General features: G+C 34.6%; 5 protein-coding genes across 5 annotated transcripts; 2 read left to right on the plus strand and 3 right to left on the minus strand.

Moving 5' to 3' along the window:
* Window positions 1-127: 127 nt before the first annotated feature.
* LOC140838246 (probable cinnamyl alcohol dehydrogenase 1) lies at window positions 128-2,389 on the plus strand. The gene is made up of 5 exons (XM_073204412.1): window positions 128-623; window positions 706-825; window positions 908-1,135; window positions 1,213-1,652; window positions 1,952-2,389. The coding sequence occupies exons 1-5, from the start codon at window positions 550-552 to the stop codon at window positions 2,149-2,151; spliced, it is 1,062 nt and encodes a 353-aa protein (XP_073060513.1). The 5' UTR covers window positions 128-549; the 3' UTR covers window positions 2,152-2,389.
* Window positions 2,390-3,093: 704 nt separating this feature from the next.
* Window positions 3,094-5,148, minus strand: LOC140838247 (xyloglucan galactosyltransferase XLT2-like). The gene has a single exon (XM_073204413.1). It carries the CDS (start codon window positions 4,990-4,992, stop codon window positions 3,487-3,489), a length of 1,506 nt encoding a protein of 501 aa, XP_073060514.1. The 5' UTR covers window positions 4,993-5,148; the 3' UTR covers window positions 3,094-3,486.
* Window positions 5,149-10,514: 5,366 nt separating this feature from the next.
* On the minus strand, window positions 10,515-12,166 carry LOC140837649 (uncharacterized). Its single transcript, XM_073203764.1, has 2 exons — window positions 11,618-12,166; window positions 10,515-10,828 (listed from the first exon to the last, which is right to left on the minus strand). Exons 1-2 carry the CDS (start codon window positions 12,101-12,103, stop codon window positions 10,736-10,738), a joined length of 579 nt encoding a protein of 192 aa, XP_073059865.1. The 5' UTR covers window positions 12,104-12,166; the 3' UTR covers window positions 10,515-10,735.
* A 5,160-nt stretch (window positions 12,167-17,326) lies between these two features.
* LOC140837650 (uncharacterized) lies at window positions 17,327-18,802 on the minus strand. Its single transcript, XM_073203765.1, has one exon. The coding sequence runs from the start codon at window positions 18,384-18,386 to the stop codon at window positions 17,493-17,495; it is 894 nt and encodes a 297-aa protein (XP_073059866.1). The 5' UTR covers window positions 18,387-18,802; the 3' UTR covers window positions 17,327-17,492.
* Window positions 18,803-22,578: 3,776 nt separating this feature from the next.
* Window positions 22,579-25,372, plus strand: LOC140838248 (probable prolyl 4-hydroxylase 9). Its single transcript, XM_073204415.1, has 8 exons — window positions 22,579-22,967; window positions 23,087-23,194; window positions 23,529-23,686; window positions 23,808-23,910; window positions 24,050-24,145; window positions 24,551-24,616; window positions 24,726-24,845; window positions 25,040-25,372. The coding sequence occupies exons 1-8, from the start codon at window positions 22,842-22,844 to the stop codon at window positions 25,130-25,132; spliced, it is 870 nt and encodes a 289-aa protein (XP_073060516.1). The 5' UTR covers window positions 22,579-22,841; the 3' UTR covers window positions 25,133-25,372.
* Window positions 25,373-27,697: the final 2,325 nt, after the last annotated feature.

Consider the following 27,697-nt stretch of genomic DNA (forward strand, 5'->3'; position numbering starts at 1 on the left):
GAGTTTCCCCTTCATGCATATTCACACGCCCATTCATGTGTGAAGTTTGTTTATTTCAAAAGCGTCATTTTCGTTTTCGATTCCGTCGCATTCTTCTTGCGTTTTCCATCCTTGTAGCCCAGACATTCATAATTAACGAGTTCTTAAGTAATATATATATAATAAATTTATATCGGTTGTAAACAGATTGTTAATTACACAAAAATAGTTGAATGCCTCGTCCCCAAACTCAATTTCCCGTCGAAGCAAAGTCTTGAATCCATCCATAACTAATGTATGACAAATGATTGAATGGCTCTCTAGATTGGCTGGTCTGCTCAAGTCACTGCATGCATCATCACTTCAATTATACTTTCAACTGCCATGTTAAATTATTATAGAATATAATATTGGCCGCCCACAGTGATCCGCAAAAGAGATTATCTTTTTAAATAGCTCAGCGTGTACCTTTCTCAGTTCATTGTCGATTGTAAGTTTAGATTGACAAATACAGTATTTCCATAATTAAGCTACCACCCGCTGCATCATCAGTGTTTTCAGGTACAAATAATGGGAAGAAAAGTGAATGCTTGGGCTGCCATGGATTCATCTGGTCGTCTTTCTCCTTACTCATTTCATCTCAGGTATATATCTCTCCTTCACCAAATAAGACTACTACCGTACCCTCCTGAGTTTGCTGCTCATGATTACTTGTTTTAACAAAAGGGAAATAGGGCCTGATTATATGCTGCTGAGAGTGTTATATTGTGGAGTAGACCACACAGATCTTCATCAGATCAAAGGTGAACTAACAAGTAGCATTACAAAGTACCCTTTGGTGCCAGGGTACGTGAAATAAAAATAATACTACTTCATGTGTATTTTTATCTGGTGTATTCACATTTATGGATGATATTGTTTCGTTAAGCCATGAAGTTGTAGGAGAAGTTGTAGAACTCGGAGCAGAAGTTAAAACCTTCACATTAGGAGATATTGTGGGAGCTGGAGGAATCATTGAATCGTGTGGTGAATGTAATTTATGCAACTCCAATCTGGAGCAATACTGTAATCACAGAATCTGGGCATACAATGATGTATACAAAGATGGAACTCCAACATATGGAGGATTCTCCTCTTTTATATCTATTCATCAGAGGTTCAAAAAAGTTAAATAATTTTTTTTTGTATGCACGAGAACATCATCTGAGTTTATTAAAGTTACATGTTGAACAGGTTTGCTGTTAAAATCCCACTAAAGTTAGCACCGGAACAGGCAACACCGCTACTATGCGCAGGAGTTACGGCTTATAGTCCTTTGAAACAGTTTATGGGTTCTGAAATGGTTTTCAAAGGGGGAATATTGGGTCTGGGAGGAGTTGGCCACTTTGGGGTAACGATAGCAAAGGCAATGGGTCACCATGTTACTGTTATAAGCACTTCGGACAAGAAAAAGGAGGAGGCGTTGCAGCATTTGCGTGCTGATCATTTCTTGTTGAGTACCAGTGAGGTTGAAATGAAGAAAGCAGCGAATAGCCTCGATTATATTCTTGACACTGTGCCTGCTTTTCATCCCCTGGAATCGTACCTTTCGCTTCTGAAGCCAGAAGGGAAGTTGTTGATAGTCGGGGCAGCTCCTCAGAGACTTCAGTTTTTTGCTAGTGAATTGATAACAGGTATGTAAAACCAAACTAGGATCCAAGAATTTGGGAGATGGTGGAGAGAGAGATTTTTAGGGCAAGATTTGTAATTCAAGAAAAGTCACGCTTAAAGTTCAAAATCTTTTGTGTCGCGATAGTGGTGATTCTCCGCCCCCTCTCACCTTTTGCAACGCAGATCCACCCCATATATAAGAAATTCATATTTCTAATCCAATACTGATGTCATTAGAAACCTTGTTTCTTATAACAAGCCCTATTTCTAAAAGATAAATATTGGTCAATCTACCTATTCAAATGCCATGTTCAATATGCAGGAAAAAAGGCGATAATGGGGAGTTTGCTTGGAAGCATAAAGGAGACGGAGGAGTTACTGAACTTCTGGGTGGAAAGGGGTTTGACAACTATGATAGAGGTGGTGAAGATGGAGTACATTAACGAAGCATTTGAGAGGATGGAAAAGAACGATGTGAGGTACAGGTTCGTGCTAGATGTAGCCGGCAGCAATCCTGAGTAACAATGCATCTCTGAGTTTCATTTCCTATTGTGTCATGAAGAATTCTTTTGTCTTGTCCAAGATCTAGAAACTGCAATCATTTTATAAATAAGGCATGCTTCCACATGTGCACTTTTTGAGTCTCGAGGGAAAAATGGCAGGGAAGATACAAGCATATGTATGCTTGAAAAACTTGCTGTGTTATATGGAACCTAAATCTGGTCTTGTTACATAAATATATTGATTTAAATCATTTGAACTCTGATACACTTCTATGATCTCTACCATGCTTTCACTAAACTACAGAAATGCATTGAAATGAGGAAGAAGAGTTTCTGAATAATCCACCATCTTTATTATAATATAAACATGCGGAATAATAAATAGAGCAGACTACCCTCTGGTTCCAAAAACGGACGAAGAGTAGAGGTGATTTTTACTAAAAAGTGCATGCATCCCTTCAATCATTTGCAGAACAGAGAATGAAGAGGAATATGGTAATGAAATTGAATTAAAGGCGGTGGACATTGAGCTCGGTTGTACTTTTGCACTACGAAAATAGAAACGGTATACTTACCAAAGTGGATAAACATGGACAGATCTACACTGGGAGAAAGATCCCGCCACTGCATCGCACTTAGCATTATGTGTTTTTAGTAAACAGAAATCATTTTTAAAAACAGAAAGAATGTCATTTTTCAAAATTTTCTCACTTGAATTGGGTGAGGACGATCAAACCTAACTATATCATATTTAATATGTGATACTAATAAACTTCGACCTTTTCGCATATTGTTTTAACTTCATAAAAAGTAAAGTGTTGGCTGTTGAACGAGTATAAATCTTACGTAGAAACACAATAGAGAAGCACTTCAATGTTGCTGCTGGAAAAGATTAGAATTAAAGGTCTCGAAGATGATATTTTGAATTTCTAAGACAATGTAAGAGTCCACCAAAACGAGATTAAAAGGAAAGGAAATTAAAGTTTCCATAAATCTCATGCAATCTTAGCTTGAATAATCTCCTTTAAAAAGAGTAACATAAAAGCAATTGATACGAGGAATACAGTAATTGAAGAACCAAATTAAAATGCCAATAAATAGGTAAATGTGGCATCATCAACTTATAATACAACAAGCTCTATAGATATTGTGTATAATGTTGGATTTTTCTGGTTATACAGCCAGCATACCAGGGCTGGAAAAATCAAACAGAGTAAACTGTAACTGCTTGCTTGTACCACCAGCAAGACACTGATGATTTCTTGAAATCTCCTGGGAATTAATAACAAATACTCTCATCGATCCGATCCCGGATGGATTCGTCATTATCCCGTTTCCAATCCCAATCATCCTCTCACCTCAAGAAATCAGCCCATTCTTTCTCCTCCTTAATCCTCTCCAGAACTCCATCAAGAGCAATATCAAAAGCATCATTAAAGTTCCTGAATCCTCCATTTGGTTTCGCATAAATTATCCTTGGGATTGTCTCTATAACCTTACTCCTTTTCTTCTCAATCTCATCCCTGCTGTAACTCAGCAGAACTTGCTTAATCGACGTCCCATTTCTCACCATCTCATGATCTATAAAAACAGAGTAACTCTCTGGATCACCAGGCAAGAACCATTCATACTGTTCGTAAGCAGTCCTCTTCCAGAAGAAGACTGGCACAGAACCCACAACCATACAATCAAACACGGATCTTCGTGTAAAGCTATCTCCTCTAGGCTGAAGGCAAAAATCCGAACTCAATAATGGCTTCAATATAACTGAAGAATCAGTTGAACACTGGCTCACTGCACAGTCCACCAGCTGGCACAAGGGGAATTCGTTGCGACAGTAATTTAACAGAATACCTCTGAAATCGTTATTGACCCAATCGCGGGTGGCTCCTACAAATGCGAATAGGCTTGTCCTATTGTAGTTTTTCACGAAGTTTTGCCATTCGTTGAGGTTTTCCCTTGTTTTGGGGTGGAATCCGGTTGGGTAAGGTACACTTACATCCTGTTCATCTTCTGGCGCTTTCTCTATGATGAACCGGCTGACTTTCTTCATCGCCTCCATATTCAGAAAGCTTGAGCCCCAGGTTTTACCCGGATCAGACAACCTTCGGAAGTCCCATGTAATCCTACCTATAGTCAAGAAATGATCGGACCCGTTAAATTTATTCCAGTAATTTTGTTTTTTAACCTGTCGCAGCATCATTTTGCAATGCCAGTCCCGTTTGGAGGTGTCGTTCATCCAGAGAAATTTCCCCACCGCAAGCCCAGCGTAGAAAGGAATGTAGAACGCCGTAGCTGATTCCGGATCCGTTGTCCGGCATTTATGCTTCAGGATCCGGTGGTGAAATATTAGCTCCATCGAGAACTGATTGGTGTGGTACCATGATTTGAAGAGATTATCCGGCAAGAACGGGCGGAGCTCAGTGGCGGCCCCGCCATATCCATGGTTGGTTATAATGCCACACTGCCAGTTCCAGGGATCTAGTTCCGTGCAATTGGGTAACACCAAATCTCTGTTGAACATGGAGGGGAGATCGTAGGCGTAAATTCTACCCGACGGGCAGTCATCCGTGAAGGGAGGCGGAGGTGAAGCTGGTTCTTGCTGAGTCCCATTAGTCACGACGGATAAAGGCAAAGGGAAGTGGGTAACGATGGCTGTGCGGTCGGGGAAACACGGCGTCGGGGTTCGAACAAATGAGATGACAAGAGCTTGGATCCAGAGGAAAGTGATGAAGAGCCAGAATCGAGGGTGTGAAGATAAGTGGGAACGGATTAAATTGACTGTATTCTTGAAGAAACAGAAAGTTCTGGGCGGAGGTTTCTTTAGGGTTTGGGATTCGGAAGCGTACGCAGGAACCATCACTCAACTGCTGTAGGCTGCTGCGCCGAATGAGACTGCAAGAAAACGAAATGGAGAGACGGGGAAATGAAGCTGTTTCATGAAGTTTAAGATTATCTTTCCCCACCGACACCCTGGGGATATGAATTAATTTGCATTTCTTTTCATGTGATTCTCTCACTACTTTTCCAATGTAAATAAATACCAATAATCAAAAGTTAACATCATGTTTAAAGTTTTATCCTTTTATAATTTAATTGAAATTCTAACCCTTGCTTTATTTTCTTCTACCTTAAATAAGTTCAGGACCGGTCTAATTTATTTTCAGAATGTGTTTCAATAATGACTCTGTCCCATTTTTATGAACTTGACATGTGGGAGACAAAGTAAAGATGAATTGAAGCCCAATATGTACTTTCAAAGACATGGTACAGATTTCAAAAAATAAAATAAAATAATTTCGATTAATATAATCTTTTTTCTTTGATTAAAAATGATTCATCCGATTATATTTCTCCACAATTATATCGAAATAAATAAACATAATGTGGTCTAGTGTACTATAAATTAATAAATAAAATAGTAGGTAAAAGTTTGATTAGGAAAGTCAAAAATGATATTTCTAAACGAAATTACTATAGAAGTTCTTCATCCCGGTCATTGCGGGGACATATACATCACATATTCACTAAATTCAATATACTCAATTTAATTTGTATTTCTAAGATATTTGAAATTTAAATTTTTTTATGAATACTGATTCGATGCTACTGTGTTACACTGGGCGTTTTTAAATGATACTAGTGTACCAAATTTTCATGACAATCGTCTCGTAAAATCATTAACGAGATAAGACCTCTAATTTGAGTTTTTGTGATTAGAGAAAGGACGCTAGGGAAGGTGCACTGATGCGCTAATTTCGGCGGACTCCACGGGCATAAGCTGGGATTACGGCTTATACAGCGTCATAAACGAAGTGAATTTGGTCAAATCCCATTCCAGCAATATTTAATTATAAAGAAATAGTGATAAAATATCCCTATATATCATAGAATATATAATTCTCCCTTACACAAACAATATTATATTTTTCAGCAATATATTTGATGGTCTATTATATATGCAACATATATATGTGTGTGTGTGTGTATATATATGTATGTATTTGGTAATTATTAAATTATCGACCATCTTCATCTTATATATATATATGTGTGTGTATATATATATTTATATATATGTGTGTAATTGGTAATTATTAAATTATCGACCATCTTCAGGCTAAATTCTCGGTTCAGTCCCATATGTTTGGGGTAGTTCCCGATGTAGTCCTAAACGAATATAATGAGCCGATTTAGTCCCAAACGTTATCAAAGTTGTCTCAATCCTATTTTTCTGTTAGTTTGCTGTCAAACTTAACAGAGTAGATTGACTTCATAAATCAATCAGAACAAAATTAAAATCCCCAAAAAATCTATACTTTCTACGCTAAAAATTCCCAAACTCCTCCATTTATCCCCCCTCAAAATCCCCAGAAAAACTGATGCTATCTCTACGCTAAAAATCCCCAGAAATCCCCAACCTCCTTCATCTCGCCATCTCTCGCTGTCATCAAGGTATGTACGCAATGCTTTTGACTGGAATTAATGTAATTCTTGAAATCTTTAAATCGAAGCATCGTGAAATCTTAGATGGTCAAATCTGTTGTTAAATATTTCAGCGAAGTATCATTTTTCGTAAGCTAATTGCTTGTTATTTATTAGCAGCCGAAAGTTAAATTGCTTGAAATGGATTTCCAGTTGAAGGAAGTCTTCATCCCCGTCCTCACTCTCTCCTTCCTCAGCCGATGACTTTCTCTATGTGTCGTCACCGCAAGGTTGATAAGTAATGGCTAAACGCAGTAACTCGACAATCGAGATTACTCCAAATTATGGTAATTTATTATATTTTCACTTTTTTTACTTAATTTTTTATCATGCATTTTTCAGTCAAGACTTATATTGTTTTTTCGTTTTTTTATGTGTAGGTTTACTTGGAAAACAAGATTTGATTACTATTAAAATGCATTACAGGGGAAGGTTTAAATGTAAAGGAGAACACGATGAATACGTTGGGGGAAGTTTTGAATATTTCGACTTTTTTGATCTTGATAAGCTAGCAATGGTTGAGTTGTTGGGGTTTGCAGATGATCTTGGATTCAAAAATAAAGATGCTATTATGTTTTGGCACAAGATCGGGAATACGCTAAATAAAAGGAGATGTTTACAAAATGATTCAGATGTGTTGGAAGTTAGAAAGAATATTCCAACAAATATGAGGTAGAAATTTATATGGAACACTTAGATGCATATTCAATTGATGGTCCAAACGAACAAAGTGGAGTTCAAGCTGTCGGTGAATTTTTTGACATCGATGAAGATGCTGTCATGGATGATATGTTGTTTGATGCATTCATTGACCATGAAATTCAATCTACGAAAGGAAAGAATACGATTTCTGTTGAGAGAGAAAATGCAGATAATCTGCAATTAGTGGTGCATGAGCTGGAGGATGATCTTGGCGATGAAAAAGATGTTTGCGTAGACAATGAAGATTTGGATAGTATTCATGATTCTGATGAGGAAGAAGCAAAAAATTATCCAAAGTTTGATCCAAAGAGAGAATCTGAAAACCCGGACTTGAAGCTTGGTATGATTTTTTGCTCAAAGAAAGAAGCGAAATTTGCGATTCAAACTCACTGCATTAGAAGAGGAATGGCAGTGAATTTTGTGAAGAATGATAATATTCGTCTTTGGGCGAAGTGCAACAATGATGATTGCCGCTGGATTATTCATGTTGCAAAGATGATTAATGACAGTTGTTGGCAAATAAGAACTTTTGATGACAAGTATAATAAATGTTTTCGGGAATTTAGCAACAAAAGCATCAACTCAACGTGGTTGGCAAAGATTTTTTCCAGGATAATAGCGACAAATCCTAAAATGGGAACCGATGAGTTTAAGCAAGAGATTTGCAGGACATTGAATGTAAACATTTCGAGGAAGGTAGCTTATGTAGCAAAGCGAAAGGCACTAATGATGGTGCAAGGGACTGCACAGGAGCAATATCGTCAAATAAGGAAATATTGTGCTGAACTCAAAAGATCAGATTCTCGAACCACAGTAGTTTTGAAGTTGACGGAAGACGAAGAAGGGCCAAGGTTCCAAAGATTATACGTTTGTTTTTCAGCGTGTAAGCAAAGGTTTAAGGATGCATGTCGCCGTGTCATTGGTATTGATGGATGCTTCTTAAAGGAACAACATGGTGGACAATTGCTAGTGGCTGTGGGATTAGATCCGAATAACAACATATTCCCAATTATGCCCAATTTCAAGATATTACAGATGCGGCTATATTTCTAAGATTTCACGATGTTTCGATTTAAAGATTTCAAAGAATTACATTAATTCCAGTCAAAAGCATTGCGTACATACCTTGATGACAGCGAGAGATGGCGAGATGGAGGAGGTTGGAGATTTCTGGGGATTTTTAGCGTAGAGATAGCATCAGTTTTTCTGGGGATTTTGAGGGGGAGAAATGGAGGAGTTTGGGAATTTTTAGCGTAGAGAAAATATCGATATTTTAGGGATTTTAATTTTGTTCTAATTGATTTATGAAGTCAATCTACTCTGTTAAGTTTGACAGCAAACTAACAGGAAAATAGGATTGAGACGACTTTGATAACGTTTGGGACTAAATCGGCTCATTATATTCGTTTAGGACTACATCGGGAACTACCCCAAACATATGGGACTGAACCGAGAATTTAGCCACCATCTTCATCTTGTCAGACTATTTTTGCCCATCTAATTTAGCTATAAAAATATAAAGATAAAATTTTCTTTATTACAATCATCCATTTTAATAAATCTGCAAAGCAAACGTTCTATATTTTCACAACATTCCTAAAAAACTTTGGACAGAAAAATTTAAGATGATGACGAGGCATAATGCGTTGTATGAGAGATATAGTTGTCGGCACGTATTTGTAGGACTACCTTTTATTAAATTTTAAAATTCTCCGATATTCATAGCCCATATCTGTACATGTTTTGTCACTCAATTATACTTGTTTGGATGCTTTTAAATTCCAAAAATAATAATTCGAATCAGTATAAATCAATTGAAATTCTCACATCCATGAAGGTCTCATCAAGTTTGAAACGAGATATCGATTTCAAGAACAAATTGTAACAAACTTCTCCTCAAACTCAAAAAAACGAAAATTCCTCACATGCATGATAAAGTTATTAATTTGCAAATCATTGATTAAATAACTTTCTTAAATTTTAAATCTTTCACCCGAATGTAACTTTATCAGTATTTCTGTCATTAGATTTCTTCAATGAAATGAGATGAAATGAAACTTCATATTTAAAATTAAATTTCATTTAAGTTTCGTACAATAAATTTAAGGATGAGTCGAAAACATGAAAGATTTTTATTTTATACATTTATTTCGAAGGCCCGTTTTTACAAAAAGGCCTTTCTAGTCTATTGTTAATTCCAATACAGCCCATTTATTTGATATCTAAATTTCATGATGGGCTTGAAACCTGTAATGACCCAATAATGCTTTCCATGACCCAAATTTAAATATGGTTCATCAAAAAAACCAATCGAATTTTTTTATGAGACGACCCTTCTTATTAGGCCAATTAGAATTCACTTTTTATTAATTGGACTTCCATCCCCTAAATTTTTTAATTTTATTGCTTAGAGGTTTAAAAATAATTATTTTTTATTAACTTTCTTCCCTAATATATATACTCTTTCCCCTCATAAATTTTATTAATTTTTTTCTCCAACCTCCATTTTCTGGCTTTGTCCCTTATAAAAGTGTACAAAAACATTTTTTTATAGAACTTTTCTTTCGATTTATATATTTTCGGCTCGTCATGCGTCAAAATCGAAAAACAAACCGTATAATTAATGTTAAAGTTAAATAATTGAAGCGTGAATTATCTATATTGGTTTGCATTACACATAAATAGTCATACAAATAATATGGAGCAGGTAACCTAGCAATACAGTGTTGATAATATTGGAACTTTGTATCAAATTGTTAATATAATTTTCTTATAGAGTAAATTTGATATTTTAAAATTAATAATGATTCTAAAAATATATACTTGCGTACGTTTTAGGAGAAGCGAAATGGAACCGAGTATCTTTTGTCTTCAGATCAGATGAAACCCTTTTTAATCAGGGATGACGATTGATGAATAATCCGATATTCAATTCGAATGGAGGAGACTTTGGAAGAGATTTTTCACCGGATTAAACAAATTGATAATCGAGTAGGTAGATTTTTGGGTATAAGGATGGAGGTGGGTCTTAAACAATCATATTCATATCCGAACCGAGTACTCGATTATATAAAGTAGAATGAGTTTCAAGTAAAATGAGTTTTTTTGTGCCCAAATGACAGTTGCTTGATCGATGTCTATGTAAAGCCCAGATAACAAGTATCTAGATTATTATATAATCATATGGAACAAAAGTACCTTGAATCAAATAAATTAAGCACGAGACAAAATGAAAAAAGCAAATGGAACCATAAATGAGAAGAAAACATAAGGCTCCCCTCAAATTTTGGCCCCTACGTACCAAAGAATACAAAGAGTGGAAAACGGCCCAAATCCAAAATGTAATATAAAAGTACTAAAAAAACAATGTTAAAAATGGACAAATTTAAAGATTGATAAGACATAAGAATAATTCTCTAGAAGAAGAAGATTAAACCGAACAAGGCCCCTCCACCAATTGCCAAACTTCCAAGCAGCTTCTGCGTGATCACCAATTTCTCTGCCTTACTCTGCAATGTTGCGTTCACCACCGTAAATTTTTATTTATTTAATTTTTTTTTTGTAAAAAGAAAGATAGATCCATAACTCAATTGAAGTATTTAATAAACAAATCCCATCTGACGTACGAAACAATATATCATATTGTATAATTATTTTTAAAAAACAATTATTAGCAATTTTTTCTCAATAATTAATGTGTCAAAATTTAAAAGTGTGAGCCCTGTACTAGCCAGAGACAGTAATACTATATTATTGCAAAACTCGATTTATACGCAGAGAAGCGGGTAGGAATGGACAGATTCACCCCAGTCCTCGTATCTTGCGCCACAAAAATTTTAAGAATTTTATAATTTCTTGAGACAAGTTGGCATGTTCATTAAATCACAGAAAATATTTTACAAATATTAATATATATGTATGGCTCTGGTAAGTGTGTTTGTGTGTGTTATTTTTAATTTTTTTTTAAAGAATTGTTGTTTTAAAATTTATATAATATATATATACATACATATATATTTATATATTCAACGATGTCAGTTCAAAATATACGTTACCTAGACGTCCGTGAAAACAGTAGCACAGAGTTAATTGCTTATTCAAATAATGGAAAAAGTGCAGGCTCATAAAAAACATGAAAGAAAAACATGGAAGAGTTGCGGTTGTCTTGTAGAATCGGCAATATGGGGCCGCGTGAGCATTAAAATGCAGAGTTGCATGTTGTACCCTGGAACCCTATTATAATTTATGGATCGAGCTTTGTTGGGAAGAAAAAATGGAGAAGAATTTGTAAGGCATACCAGATCGTTAGCAGCTGTTGGACTAGGAGAAATGGAATCAGTTGTTAGGGTAGATCCCGGGGGTGGCGCTGGCGGGCCGAGCAGCTTTGGCGCAGGAGCAGGCGCATTTTTTCCTTTCTTTTTGCTAGGAGCTGGAGCCTTAGCCGGGGGTGTGGGAGCTGGAGCTTGTGCGGGAGGAGTGCTGGCCTCTGGCACAGGAACTGGTGGGGACGAAACTGGCGAGGGAGTGGGCGGGGAGGTGACAGGAACTACAGCTGGAGGCGAGCTTACCGGCGTCAGAATCGGTGGGGAACCCACCGGAACTGAAGTCGGGGGAGTTGAAACGGGAGCAACGACGGGAGCAACGACCGGAGGAGTGGGTGTAACAACAGGTGAAGCAGCGGGAGTAACGGGGGTCGAGACTGGGGCAGAAGCAGGAGACTGAGCACCGGCGGTAGCCATTGCTACGCATATGAAAGCGAGCAGATATACCGTTTCCCGGTGCATGGTTGTGTTGGATTCTTCGGAGGGTGGGGTGTGAAATGGTTGTAAATAGTGAGAGTTTGGGAAAATGGACATGGGCTCATGAAATATATATACACTCAATAGAAGTAGGGCCCAGTATATATATATATATATATATATATATATATATATATATATATATATATATATATATATATATATATATATATATTAATCGTAGTCATGGTTAATGGATTGGGCGTAATCCAGAACCGGTTAATTTGGTTTAGGCTTAGATAAATTTGATATTTTAATTGAATTGGTTTTTAAAATCTTGATTCGAAATTGAAACCAATGTGATTCGGAATCAGCTTCTATCCGGTCAGAAATTGGGTTTTTTAAAAAGAATTTTGAGTAATTTGTTTTTTAATAAATGTCACTTGTAGTTCTACACATATCAAATACTATATTAATTTTCAAATATGTTGTTTAATAAATGACATGTTTAGGAATATATTGATCGAAGACTAAAAAAAGTCGAGTTTAATTCGACCTCGATCTGGTATTACTCTTTTCTAATTTGGTCCATAGTCCAATGAAATCTATAGTATAACCCGTTTAATTTTGACTCGGTTTTGAATTTCATTATATACCTAATCTGGTAAATCTAGGAAACCGGTTTAATTTGGTATGTTATCGGATTAAATTGGTTTCATTATTTATAATCCGGAACAATTTAAATCCGATCCGATCAGGTACGGTCCGGTTATATGCTTACTTATATGATAAAATAATGAGTTTTCACTTTTGCAAAATATCTGAAAAATGAATATATGCTGATAATTTCTCTTACGGTTGTACTCGGATGGTTAATTATCTCTGGGGTCATATTATTTGTGCTTTTAAAATTATAATCCAGTTGTATATAAACGCGTGGAACCAGAAAGCTTAAACCAGTAGAAGCCAATCCTACAGTTACACGTTGATTACATCGGTGGTGCTTGGCCGGATTCACCACTCCACTTCTACGAAAAGTTTGACCCAAATTAGTCATCTAAACTATTGTTTCTTTCCTGTTTTCTCACTTAAAATTAACGCAACAACATTCACATTGACATTGGCATTTAAAAGATAGATTCAAGAAATTCGAGTTTTTTTTTTTTATAATGACGAATCCCAGTCGCTAATTTTCGGTTTCTACATGGTTAAACACACGGAATTAAGCACTAACTTAAATTGAATTTGTATAGTTTTACAAGGTAGCTTACTCAATTTTGAAGATTTCCACATTAGAGACACAAACATACAATATTAACATTTTGAAAATCTTGGTAAGACCAACCATTTATAATAATAATATATGAATTAAAAACTTGTACAATTGAATCTCCCTCGATCTCTGAATAAGCTGGCAATGTATGGTGACAGAATACCTTATTAGTCGGTTTGGATGTATATTGTATTAAAAATGTAATTTACAGCAATAATAAAACGAAAGAGGGACCCCAAATCCTTAATAATGGAATTACACCGAATTTTGGATCACCGATAGCTTGTTAATGTGCTGGAAGAACTAACGCATTGTAACAACAGTCTTATTATAATAATGATCAAGTAACGTGACATGTTACCAATTATCATATTACTACAACTTGTGTCTAAATATTACTAAGTAGTTTTAAGTTTTTCTAATTTTATTTGACATGAATATGACGGCTGGATGTATATTGTATAATGGGAAAATGCAATTTTTGTTCTATACATTTTTTTCGATATCAAATTTCCGTTGTATATTTCAATTTTTGACAAATTTAGTATTTTTATATTGAGAATATTGATGTGTCACTACACATATAAACATCACGTCAAAACCGTATCGATGCTACTTCAGTGACATGTCGAAGAAAAGAATAAAAGTATATAAATAAACAAAAAAAATATTAAATTAATAATGAAATCTGATAATATAAATAACCAATTATTGTTATTAAAAAAAAAAAGCAAATATACGACACTAAACATGCCATTTTTCCTTATATTAACACATTGTCTATATTCAATTTCTATACTTTATTGAATTTTAATGTTAGGTGAATAATAAAAAAAGATTTTTTTTTTAAGGGCCTTGAACGTTTTGCTAATAATGGGCCAATTAAAGCTTGCCCAAACGGCGAGGTCGAGATCATAATGTCTTTTCTTATACGTGATACCAACCCATTAGCCCAACAAATCAATATGGGCTTTCGAACGTTCTTAATTTTTATTTATTTTACATTACACAGCCGAAATTTGTAATAATATTCAACAATCAATACATGATATATAATATGGGATTATTGTAATTCAAATTATATCAATTGATCATCATAGAGTCGTGAAAACTGTCAATGTTTAGTCAGCGCAATGTAACGTTCCAAAAAAAGGGGGTAAATGTAGGAGTACTCGTATTCTAATTTTAGTTTTTTTTTTTTCATTGATTTCACTAATTTCACATAATTAGTGTCAATTTGACAGCTAAGAATTTAATAATATCTGATTCCTAATTGAAATATTTGAATGGTGAGTATATTTTTTTTACTATCACTTTACGTTCGGTGTTGTTTGGGTTAAAATTAAATTGAGCCCGATTGATTTGGCTCAAGTCCAATTGGACAAATTGATTGACAAAGTTAAAAAGAGACCCATCAATTATTCCAAGCAATCTGAATTGGTTTTGACTCGCAAGTAGTTCCATTGATATATCTGTGGTCGAAGATAGTGGGAAATGTAAGAAGAATGTGGGAAGGACTTCCCAAGAATTGAACAAAAAGAGAGAGAATGAACAAGACGACGACAAATTCATTGCTCAAAGCTACTCTACAAATTTTTAGTCCGTCAACTTTGTTATGATTTTATTTTTAATACTCGTATTAGTTGTTGTAAATACATAATTATATTGGGAGTTTGTTTTTCACTTTCCCATCTCATTTTCTTTTTCTCAGCGTTTATGTCAGCTTCGGAGATCATTGATAAATTTCAAATTCGATATTCGCAATCTTTCTGTTTTTATAATATAGTTTATATAACGTTTTTACTCAATTTAATGCCTTTGCATATGACATTTCACACTCACAAAATTTATGCCAAACTAATAGGTTTGAAATCCAATTGAAAATGCTTACTTTTCCGTCAAAGCAAGTTAGACTATTTGAAATCATCAATGAATATCATTCGCATCGATACAAATACAATCTAAGTGGACAAAAACTTACGTCAGACGATCTCACGGGTCGTATTTTGTGAGATAAATATCTTATTTGGAACATCCATGAAAAAATATTATTTTTTATGCTTAGAGTAAAAAATTTTATTGTGAATATCGGTAGAGTTGACCCATCTCACATGTAAAAATTCGTGAGACCGTCTCACTAGAGACATATTCATCTAAGTGAATAGTATATATATATATATTTTTGAAGACAAAACTTGTAATTTTATTGATTCAAATCATCTATTACAAGTTTAACCAACCAAGAAGGAAAATAACCATTCAACCAAACAAAGGATGAAAGGGAATTGAAAGCAAAACGAGCAATGCTATGGGCTACATTATTTACCGAACGACGAACATGAATAAACTCAGATATCCCAAATTCACTCATACGCTCTCTAAGTGAATAGTATATTATACTATTGTCAAACTATCAAAATTTTATATGGATATTTTTAAATAAAAAACTCAATATTCTCAGCAAAAGATAATTTTTTTTTTAATATATATGTATATAATTATAAAAACACGATATCGTACGACCTTTTGGGCTTCGAAAGCGGGACAAGATTTAAAATTACACGACGTCGGGATGTGTGCATGATTCCAACATCCACGAACGCAACTATTGAAATTTGGACACATTGAAACAGAGAAGAGGACCACGAATTGCGACATCTAGTGATGGAATAATTTAGGCCATAAGTTATAATTTTGGCCTCATTACCATATTCATGAATTTTGCGTATATTCATTCATTTTCTTCCATGTAATGCATTTCTTGCCTTTATTTTTAAGTGTCTCCCGTGCTTCTTGGCAGTGATGAGATGCCACCAAAAGTGCTGCCAAAGTTTCACACTTTAACCATGAACCCACCGCTTTCAATCCTACTTTTAAATTTATATTTCTCATATGCATAATTATATGTATATTTCGACTTTACCAGAATCAAATCTGACTATGATATTATTAGCTAAAACACTAAATCAGAAATTAAAATTATTATCCCAATGTAGTAAAAATTGTAAAAGGATTTATGCAACTATTGCAAAACATATATAACATAAACCAGTGAAAGAGTGAAAAAGTCTGCTTACATGGATTTGGATGAATTAACTTAATTTCCAATTGCACCCTAAACTATTGAGCAACTTATGTCAGTCCAAGTTTTACTTATTTTATAATTGATTATTGATGTATATAATTATTAATTACATTAGATAAAAATTTGTATAAGACGGTCACGAGTAATATCTTTTATTTGAGTCGTCCGTTAAAAAAATATTACTTTTTTATGCTAAGAATATTATTTTTTTGGCAAAAACTTGTGTGAGACGGTCTCACGGGTCGTATTTGTGAGACGGATCTCTTATTTGCAGGGGCGGATCTAGGATTTTGGCATTGGGGGGGCCACCTTTGCGACGGTTTTCTCTAAAACCGTCGCAATACTGGCGACGGTTACAATAAACCGTCGCGGAATTTGCGACGGTTTTTGTAAAACCGTCGCTAAACCGCGACAGTTTCTATATAACCGTCGCTAAAAATTTTTTTTTAAATATTTGGGGGGTCGTGGCCGTCATATAGCGACGGTTGTTGATAAAACCGTCGCGCATTTTGCGACGGTTTCCGTCACAACCGTCGCTAAAAAATTTTTTAAAATTTTTTTGGGGGGGCCGTGGCCCCCGTTCGCCCTACACTAAATCCGCCCCTTCTTATTTGGGTCATCCATGAAAGAGTATTACTTTTTATTTTGAATATGAGTAGGGTAACCGGTCTCACAGATTATAATTCGTGAGACGGCTTCACATGAGACCCACTCTAATTTTTATTGTGATTATTACTCGTCTCACAGATAAAGATTCGTGAGACAGTTTTATAAGAGACGTACTCATTACATTAACCACTCATATTTTTACTTCAATATCTGGAACCTAAATTTTATCCTGAAGATAATCATTTAAAGACTACATAGATTTTGTGATTTGTTTCCGTTAAGATTCTGCTGAATAAGATAATTCAAAACTAATAATTAGTAAGATAATACCCACAAAAAGTAAATAAGCAGGCAAACACAATGTAGTATTTGGAATCAAGCTTCATCGGCTGGGCCTTATACGGAAAGCTGCTTTAACCATTCAAACGTTCGATGATGGGACAACTGCTTTTTTGCCGCCTGCGGTTTCATCGGCTCGTTCTCATTCTCAACTTCAATCTTAGGAGCTTGAATCTCGCTCTCGCTGGAGCATCTTTTGATTCTGCGACTTTAGAACTAACTGTATCAGCCGCATCATTTGTACACATGCATCCACTGAGAAAGCCTCTGGGTTTCTTCTTTTTGTCTTGGCTGATTTTGCTGCTGTTGCTTAGCGAACTGGTGTTGCTTCCCGTGCTGTTACGGCTCCCGAAATTCTTGCAATTCGTGCTGTTGTTGGTTGGACATCGTGTTTTGAGAACTTGCAATGCGATTTCGGGCGGAGATGTGACCAAGCCCAGTGGGAAAATGTTCCATAGGGCCGATGATGTTTTCTTGGTGCAGTTCCGGTTGTTTGAATTCAAGATTCCGTCTCTGTTTGAAGAGTTTAATCTGGGAGATGGGCTCGGGTGGGAATGGAATTGGTTTTGCGGGGGCTTCGGCCGCTGCTTATGGTGGGGCTTCGGGTGAGTGGCGGCGGAGGAGATGCCGCTGCTGGATGACTGGTGACTGCTGCTGATACTGCTGCTCCTGCTGGAATAGTATTCCATGGATTCGGACCTGGAAACTGACCGGGAAATAGAACCGCTTCCGCAGTACTGTAACAATCCTTTCTCCGAGCTTACCGAATGGCGTAATGGCATAATTTGGCCCTGGAAAAACACTTCATCGGCGGCGCACATTTCTGATTCTTTCGACAGAGAGCAGAAATCGAAATCTTCTTGAATTTCAATTCCTCTTAGATGAATATTACTCGCGCTTTTTTCCTCGTCTCTCGTCTTTCTTGAATCATGAATCATCGGGAGATCACACAGAGACAGTGCTTCTTCCTCGTCTTCTTCTTCTTGCCGCAAATGAACAACTTTCTCCGTAGAAGTCTCCATCTCCACTCAAGAATTTGGTTCGGAATTCAAAATCTCTAACTTATGTCAAGAAAGAAAGAAATTCATCTCTAATATATAGTACTACTGTCCCAAAATTAAACGAGAATTCAAGAAAAAACACAGCGAGACAGGTGGAACATAGAGAGATGAGAAAAAAGAAAAGCAAAGATTTCAGCTTTGATAGAAGATTAATTTACAAGTAGAAAAGACCGCAGGCGACCCAAAGTTTTGTGTCTGGGAAGAAGGAGAAGTCTTATTGGGTACCTAAGCCGGCTACCCTTTTTTAACTAAGCGTGAATTTTTTTAGTTTCATTCTTATATTTATTTCTAATAAAAAAAAGCTTAATTTTCCAGAACAACAAAATGATGAGACAAGCTTGTGCCTAAAGTGGGTCGGCCTGGGATTATTTTATTCCCTTGCTTTATTCAGGGAATTTGAACTGAGAATGTTTCGAAATGATTAAAAAAACAAAAAAAACTTGTAGTAAACTGTCACAAGGACGGCTTCTCCGAGGTGGGCGTGTAGTCGGATAAATTTAAATAGAGAATGTCCACTACAATTGGAAAAATTCTATTGATTTATAAATCAGAAACTCTGCAAAACTGAAACAATAAAAAAATGGTAATAATATGAAGTTTCATCGTTACAAATAATTGAATTCACTTGTCACATCACAATCACGTCAAACTCTCCAAGAAAGAAATAATTTTTTGTGGGGTTTGAGATGCAAGATCATTATTAAGAATTATTGTTTTTCGATTTGAAATTAAAATAGAATTTGGTTTGTGAGAATGATCATACACGATATTAATGGAACAGATAGTGATGTTAGCTGTCAAGTACAGGGGAAAAAAAATTAAATTTAAATCCGAGACAAACAGAGTCGCTGAAATTTAATATTTGGCAAAGTTTGTAGAAATTAAATAATGTTGTAATAATGAATAAAAATATGTAGTAATGACAGTAGTGGTTTGCAGGTAATGAATAAGCAGATATTTGTATAATTTAATGGTTCACGGAAGCAAATTGGAAGTGGAACGAACCACTCTGTGCCTCAAAATGTCTTGTGGAAGACATTTGAACAAAGGGATAATAAAAGTAAAAGATATTATATTCTTTGGATTTTTTTTTTTAATCCCGATTCATTTATTTCTTCATCACATATATGTTTTGGTTATGAGATAAATGGGCCGGAAGAGGTAATTCACACGTTTCAATATTTATAATTTTGGGCTCAAGAAATTAGAACCTAAATAATCCAAATGTTGAAAGCATTAAATTTCAATGAAGGACAAATTCCGATGGGAAAAAATATTTAGATTTTATAGTTATTTCTTGGGAAAAACGACGGTCGTTTTTCCATTATCTACCATGTCAGAACTATTAAATTTAAGGGAATATGTTTTTTACTTTAGTTGATTGTTTTTTCTACTTTGCTACATTTAACTTTCAATTTTTTCATATTTTGATTCAATTAATAACGTAACATGATATAATAAGTCAGTAATTTTTGATAATACGTTAGTTTTTTTGGGATCATAACTGCATTTTTTCGTATCATATTAAATTGAAAATCCAGGAAAAATCAAAATATTAGTCAACGTTTAAAAACTACAAAGACCAATAGGAAAATTTAGTAAACAAAAGTAGTTATAATTTTCCATAAATTTTAATAATACATTCAATGCAGTTCTTTTGAGTTTTGACGTCACTGGTGACTGAGGTATAGTAATTTGGCAAAAATTTGTGTGAGACGGTCTCACGGATCGAATTTGTGAGACGGGTCTCTTACTTGGGTTATCCATGAGAAAGTATAATTTTTTATGCTAAGAGTATTACTTTTTATTGTGAATATGAGTAGGATTGACCCGTCTCACATATTAGTATCCGTGAGACGGTCTCACATGAGACCAACTCTAGTAATTTATGCCAGAAGTATGACCCGCTTGCCAAAGTCATCGTTCTCTAATTAACCATACATAATTGACTTGTATTCTAATAATTATTATGCTGTTTCAATAATAGGGTATAAATGATTCATTTACCAACACTCTTGCTTTAATGGATATAGTGACCTCTTTCGTTTAGAGGAAAGCACAGCTTTTCTGTGATTTATAATCGTTTTCGATTATACGTGCATGCATCAAGTAGAGATGTAATCGAGTCAAGTCGAACCGAACTCTTGAATGTTTGAACTTGGTTTGTTTATAATCGAGCCGAGCTCGTGCTTTATTTAACGAATATATGCGTGGCTCACGAGCTTATTCAAGCTTTATCGAGCCTAAACAAGCTTAATAAATATGAATTATACATTTAAATTTTCATTAAATTAATTAAAAAGTAAATTATATATTTAAAGAAAAATATATTATTCTTATTAAAATGTGTAAATTTATTATAATAAATAAATTTAATAGATTTTTCTATATATTTCATAAATAATATGCAAAATCAATAAATCAAATATCAAAACTATTATTTTTTCATCTAAAAGATTACTCATGAACTTACCAACGAACATGTTCACGAGCCAACGAGCCGAATATAAGCTTGAGTTTTGTTTGTTTATCTTAACGAGCCTCATTAAACGAGCTCAAACGAGGTTTTATCGAATCGAGCTTCGAATAGCTCACAAACAGTTTGGTTCGTTTACATTCCTAATCACAAGTAATACACAGCGTCATCCATATATATTATGAGGAAGATTTTAGTTGGTGCGTAGACGGGTATTTAACAAATAGTTAGAAGTTTGATTCTCTTTTCGATTTTTTTTTTTTTTGTGGAAGTTGGTCACACATAGCTTACTTAATATGGTTTACTTGACTAACTTGTTTCGTCAACTATTGTTTATTAATTCGGAGGTTTACACAATATGTATTGAAAGATATTAGGATACGAGTTCTTTCATGAAAATTTGTTTATATGACATTATTATTATTTGAAAAAAAAAATTTCATTCCCTTGATTTTTTAAAAACTAAATATTTCTTCGAATAAAATATTATTTTCAAAGAATTCATAATGAATTTACTTGTTTCATTCAATCTTTTAGGTCCCGACCTCGACCCATAGAGATGACAATTGAAAATTTGATAATCGAATCTGGAGTCTTTCTCCAGCGAAGTCAAAGATGGTGAGCATGTTCTAATTTCTTGTCGGTTATTTGTATTATCCTCTAAATTTGTGGACATAATTTTAAGCTAAAAGAACACATTAAAACTATATTATATTTTCTATGAAAGCCTAAAAATTTATATTTTTTTAATATTAATTAATTTAATAATCGATGTGTGTGTATATATATTCTATTTTATTAAGGAGCGAGAGCATGATAGTAACCAGCTAGGAAGGGCTCCTAATTTTTTCTTCTAACTTTACTCTTGTATGATACTAATATTACACTTTTATTTTTTGTTTTTAAAATTTCAACATATACTTTTATTTTAATTTTTTTATTTCAACAATTCAAATATCAATTTAGTCTCTTCATAATTTGTCAAATTTCATTTTAGTCCATCGATAATGATAAAAAAGACTGTATCACGTGTGCAGAGTAACTGGTATTAAATTAAATATCTCTCTAATCCATTAAAACAACCTCTTATTCTAAAAGTGGCACACAATTTTCAATTCGATAAGAGTAATCTACTCCTCCCGGGAAGATACATCGATCTTCTCACTATTGCTAACATAAGTATTTAGAAAATATTTCTGAATGAGTTTTGGCGTTGCCAATTATGCATATGACCGTAGTTAGGAAATGCAGTAATATTAATAATTCTACTTTCATTTATCTCGGCACACAACAAAAGCCACCTAACATCAATTTAAGAAACATATGATATTTTTGTGTTCGAATTGATAAAATAAATGAAGATTAAGCAGATGCAGTCCGCTGATTTGTTCTTTATCTAGGTCAATGGTTAGAAGGCCAAGAGCCCACCAACAGTGTATAAAATACTAGTATTTTGTACAAGAACAAGAATCCAACAAATCGACATTTCCGCAATGCATGAGTGCTAAATTTACACCAGTTTGCATTTAAGCTATTTGGTAAAATATCTGATAACTTATCTTTGTATTAGAAATTTAAATTAAAAAACAGTCGTATAAGATCAGTTTGAATGGATAATTTCAACGTGATGGAATTATTAATTTGACTTGTAAGTTTGCCTAACTTAATGTAGGATAATTGATAAAGTTTGAATTTTAAATTAGATTGATTTAATGATTTTGAGAGATCAGGGTAAATCAATTTCGGATTTATCTTAATTTCAATTTTCTCGATCGTGCAAGCATTATCAAAATCTAAGTCGAAGCCAAAAGAAATCTACAAATAAAGTAGAAATTCCTACGAAACACCGAGGGGCTTTGCTTCAAATTCCACAAAAACAAAGGTCACTTGTACGAGTCCAATTACTATTTTGTAAGTGATCGAAACTCACATTTGCGATAATGAAGATCAAAGGAAGCAAATTTGGAGGAGGAAGTCGGACGAAATTAGGGTTGCCGTGGATTTTCCTCATGTGCCTCTCCTGCTTCCTCGCCGGTTTTTCTGGTTCATATCTTTTTTCTCACCAGGTCAGTACGTATATAATTATTTTGAATAATTTTTGAAGTGTGAAGTGTTAAATCTGTATATGCGGGTACATGTTGGTGCTGTGTGTGATCGATCGTCCTTATTTACTTGCGTGAGATAGGAGATGCCGAGGCCCCCGCAGCGGAGCATGGAGGAAGAGAAGATGGAATTTGAGCCTCTGCCACGTGGAGAATCCGGAGAAGAGTCCGTTGAGACGATCCCCTTTCAGGTATGTTTCAAAATTTCCCCCCTTTTTTGCTGATGTTCCACAATGCAGTGATGGTTTTTTCTTTTTATGCGGATTTGCTAGTTTCTGGTACAATAAACTTGGTTCATCTGAACTTGTTACACGATCAATATCACCTATTTGTCTAAGAATACAAAAGTCGGAGGATAAATTAAAAATTAATAGAAAAGAAGGAAATAAACTTGCAATGAAGATATATGTGCAGTTACTCAACTCTTTGATGGCTGAAAGTCTGGAACTGTTTCATCCTTCCTTTGTATCTTTTAATATCTTATTGTTTAACACGTCTATCGCGTTTCTTCAACTCAAACTGCAGATTCTGAGTTGGAATCCTCGTGCAGTATACTTCCCAAATTTTGCGACTGCAGAACAATGTCAAAGCATAATCCAAATGGCAAAGGTGCATCTCACACCATCATCCTTAGCTCTACGTGAAGGAGAAACAGCAGAAAGTACCCAAGGAATTAGGACAAGGTGATGGATTACACATGCATCTGTACTCTACGTGGAGGAGCAAGGAAGCTGTATATGGTCGTAGTTTTGCCTCTCTTTCATATTACCTTTTGTGAAAATGTTTTATTTTCTTTTTTACTAGTTCTGGCACGTTCATGAGCTCATCTGATGACAAAACTGGAATCCTGGATCAGATTGAGACAAAAATTGCTAAAGCTACGATGATCCCTAAGAATCATGGAGAGGTAGTTTAGTTTTAATATAGAGTATTTATTTTTTCTCCATGTAGTCTTTATTAGTCGAAAACTCTGATTAAACTAACAAAGAATATGATTTCAGTTTCTCTCTTAGATTTTCCTGAAAATGTCCTTACATCATGTTCAGGCTTTTAATGTCTTACGATATGAGATTGGACAGAGATACCATTCACACTATGATGCTTTCAATCCAGAGGAATATGGTCCACAGAAGAGCCAAAGGGTAATGGAAGCCAGAGAATATGTTATTCTCGAGTTCTTTACTGTTAGAGGTGTTATGGTCCACATGTTTGACGGCTCATTACTTTGAGGAATCTTCATATAAAAACTAATGACTACCCATATGTGTTTATTGTTCTGATAACTGCCAGAGTGTTCTGTTTCCTTACAAAAGAGCTAAAACTTACACTGGTAAAATTTTTTTGTCACCAATCTCAGTTTTTTGTCTTTATTCATAATCGTTTGCATTTTTTTATCGTTTTTTTTCCAGCACAGCTGACCATTTATCAACAAAAACATTATTGATTCATTTCCATGGGCTTTCTAATGCAACAATCATTTCTCCTTTGTTGTGTGTGTTCTTACTATTTTACTACTTTTCGTGACTCCTTACTCTGAACTTGTTCAGCTTTCTTCTTTCTTGTTGTATCTATCTGACGTTCAAGAAGGGGGAGAAACCATGTTTCCTTTCGAGGTAAGGTTCTCCACTTTTCACCAGTTTCTAGCTTCAAGTCCCACTGGTGGCCATGCACCCCCTCGAGGTGCCAATTTCTAAACATAACAAAATGCTTTTTGATGTGCAGAATGGACAAAACATGGCTTCCAATTACAATTTTCGCCAATGTGTTGGTCTGAAAGTTAAACCCCGAAGGGGCGATGGACTTTTATTCTACTCACTGTTACCTAATGGCACAATTGATCTAGTAAGTAAAATTTAGACATCTAGGATCCATTCTTCCATAGAAAGCAATTCCATGTTTTTTGATCGTGTAACATGCTGTTGTGTTTCGTTGCTTGTGATGATAACTTGATGAAGAGTTCATTTTTTCCTCATATTTATGTATCGCAGCATATCAAAATATTACAAACTGATGCTTTTGCTTTGTTTGGTGCACAGACATCCCTCCATGGGAGCTGCCCAGTAATCAAAGGTGAAAAATGGGTGGCCACCAAGTGGATCAGGAACCAAGAACGTGACGAAGGATATTAATGTGCATAAGGAGCTTGGCATTTCTGAGAAATCAGTAGATAAAGTTTTGGATGTGCGTAGGATACAGGAAACATTCATTTTTTTCGATAGAAGTAGCATAGTTTATTTATATATGTTACTTTCGCAAATTCCTCCCACGTGGAAAGAAAAATTTGAGCAACATATTGCATTGATGGGGACTGGTGGTGATTTACCTGCATAATTAGATATTCTGTTTCGGATTGCGATTGAAAATATATGGAAAACAAGTAATAAACGAAGAGACAACATATCTAAATCATAGTGGTACAGACCAAGAACTATGTTCGGAACCCAAGTGGCCAACTTTTGGTTGGAACGATGTCTTATTTCATAACTCTTATACTCAGTAAAAATAAAAAAATAAACAAATAGGGAATGTTATGTGGAGCGGGAATATCAGAATACTAATATGGTCAGTGGGAATATCAGAATATAGTCAAGCCACTAAAATCAACCATTTTTTAGTTTAAATCTATTTAAACTTTTCAACAAAAAAAGGCCATCTATTTGGTCAAGTTATTTTGGCCAACATATATTTGACTAACATAGTTACTTCAAAGATATCTTGATTAACACAGTAGTGAAGTGATTCGTTAAGTCGGGTTTTCCAGCTCCCGCCTCAGTCAATCCTTATAGGTTGTAGAGACTCTTCCCAGTGCCAAGATCTAGGATCAGTTGTGTATAAATAATACCAAGAAAAGTATGATATAATGGAAGGGAAGAAAGGGTGTAAAATCCATTGCTTGCTAAGTTTTATCCTCATATGCCAAGTTGGCAATTAATGGATTTTTGAAAACCGACCCACCAAATTAGCAGATGTACCAGCAGAACAGTTAAGATTGATACACCTCAACTTTGGAAATTTTCCCTTTTCTTGATTTCTTCCCTCTTTCGCCCTTTCTTCTAGGTTTTGTTCCGGGGTTGGATGACAACATTAAGGTCATGATTTTAGACCAATACTGAACATGTTTCTTTTACCTTAACAATATATCAAGATTGAAAGGGACATCACCTGTTCACCTATTGCACCATTTTTTCCACATCCATCAAATAGTTCAGTAATCGGATTCTTATATAATCCTTATTTAAGCAAAACCTGATGCGCTCAAGAGATCTAATGATGTACCTTAAATTTCAGATCAAACTTCATACTTATTAGGCAGAGACGATCTCTGGTCATCCTCAGAAGTTTCTTAAATCTTGCGAATGTTCCGCACCTTCACCCTGTCCTAAATAAATTTAAGAATATTGATATCATATATAGTCATAAAAAACGCTGAAATAATAATAAGAGGTCAATGAATGTGATGTGAAAGGAGATTTTAATCTCATCTCACAACTAATTATACATATTTCATACTCACATAGCCAAAGGTCACATTCATATATACTTCCATGATCCATCAACGTTTAGATGGTCCATCGAATAATTAATAATCTATAACAAAAATTATTGTCACAAGTTTGTAGACACCTGTCGTGATACTATTCGATCAAAAAGAATTTACTGAGGAGTATCTATGATCCCGTCTAGTTGTCAACAAGTCTACATTACATATTTAAATAAACATCGAGTTGACATTCACTTATTGGATATGATGAAAGATAGATATCGTCATACCGATGAGAATAATATACTCATCCCGGAAAAATATATCGATCTTCTCACTATCGCTCACATAAATATTTAGAAAATATTTCTGAATGATTTTTAGCTAGCGTTGCCCATTATGCATATGACCGTAGTTATGAAATGCAGTAATATTAATAATTCTACTTTCATTTATCTCGGCACACAACAAAAGCCACCTAATATCAATTTAAAAAAACATATGAGATTTTTGTGTATAACAGTGCTTTACGTTGATCAGCGACTTTTAATTGAGAGAATGCAACGTTACAAGCTCTTCATAATAGCGAACAAAAATATGTAGAACTTTCATGTATAAAATGAATGAAAAGTTTGTTCCGAACTTTCTAAATACAAACACAACCTTCTGTGACAAGTCAAGGGACACATTGTTGGGTCCTTCTGTGATAAGGTAAGGGACACAAAATTTTCGAATGAGTGCAATCTGTATTTCTAAAATATAAAATTATTTTTCAAATAAATTTTATCAAAAAAATTAATATGGTGAAGAGACTTTGTTAATGATCATTACAAATTTTGCCCGTATATCTTCCTGTTTTTAACGTAAAGATTCCATATTTAAAAATGACATGTAATCGGACGTAATTTTGTTGGAGTGAGTGAAACAGCTCAACTGTAGCAAGTTGACCTCGATCCAATCTATATCTATATATCTATATGTATATACAGATTGAATTGTGAATTTACCACATTGTCCTTATCCTTATTATTATCTATTAATTACAATTATGTATTTACTCTTTTGTCCTTATCCTTATTATTTATTTACTAAGTACTAATTACTAATTACTAAACTTTTAAATTCAATCCTTATTATTAATTATTAATTACAATTATGCATTTACTCTTTTCTCCTTATCCTTATTATTTATTTACTTATAGATATATACAGA

Source organism: Primulina eburnea, chromosome 8 (genome assembly GCF_022965805.1).
Source record: "Primulina eburnea isolate SZY01 chromosome 8, ASM2296580v1, whole genome shotgun sequence".
Lineage (NCBI taxonomy): Eukaryota > Viridiplantae > Streptophyta > Magnoliopsida > Lamiales > Gesneriaceae > Primulina > Primulina eburnea.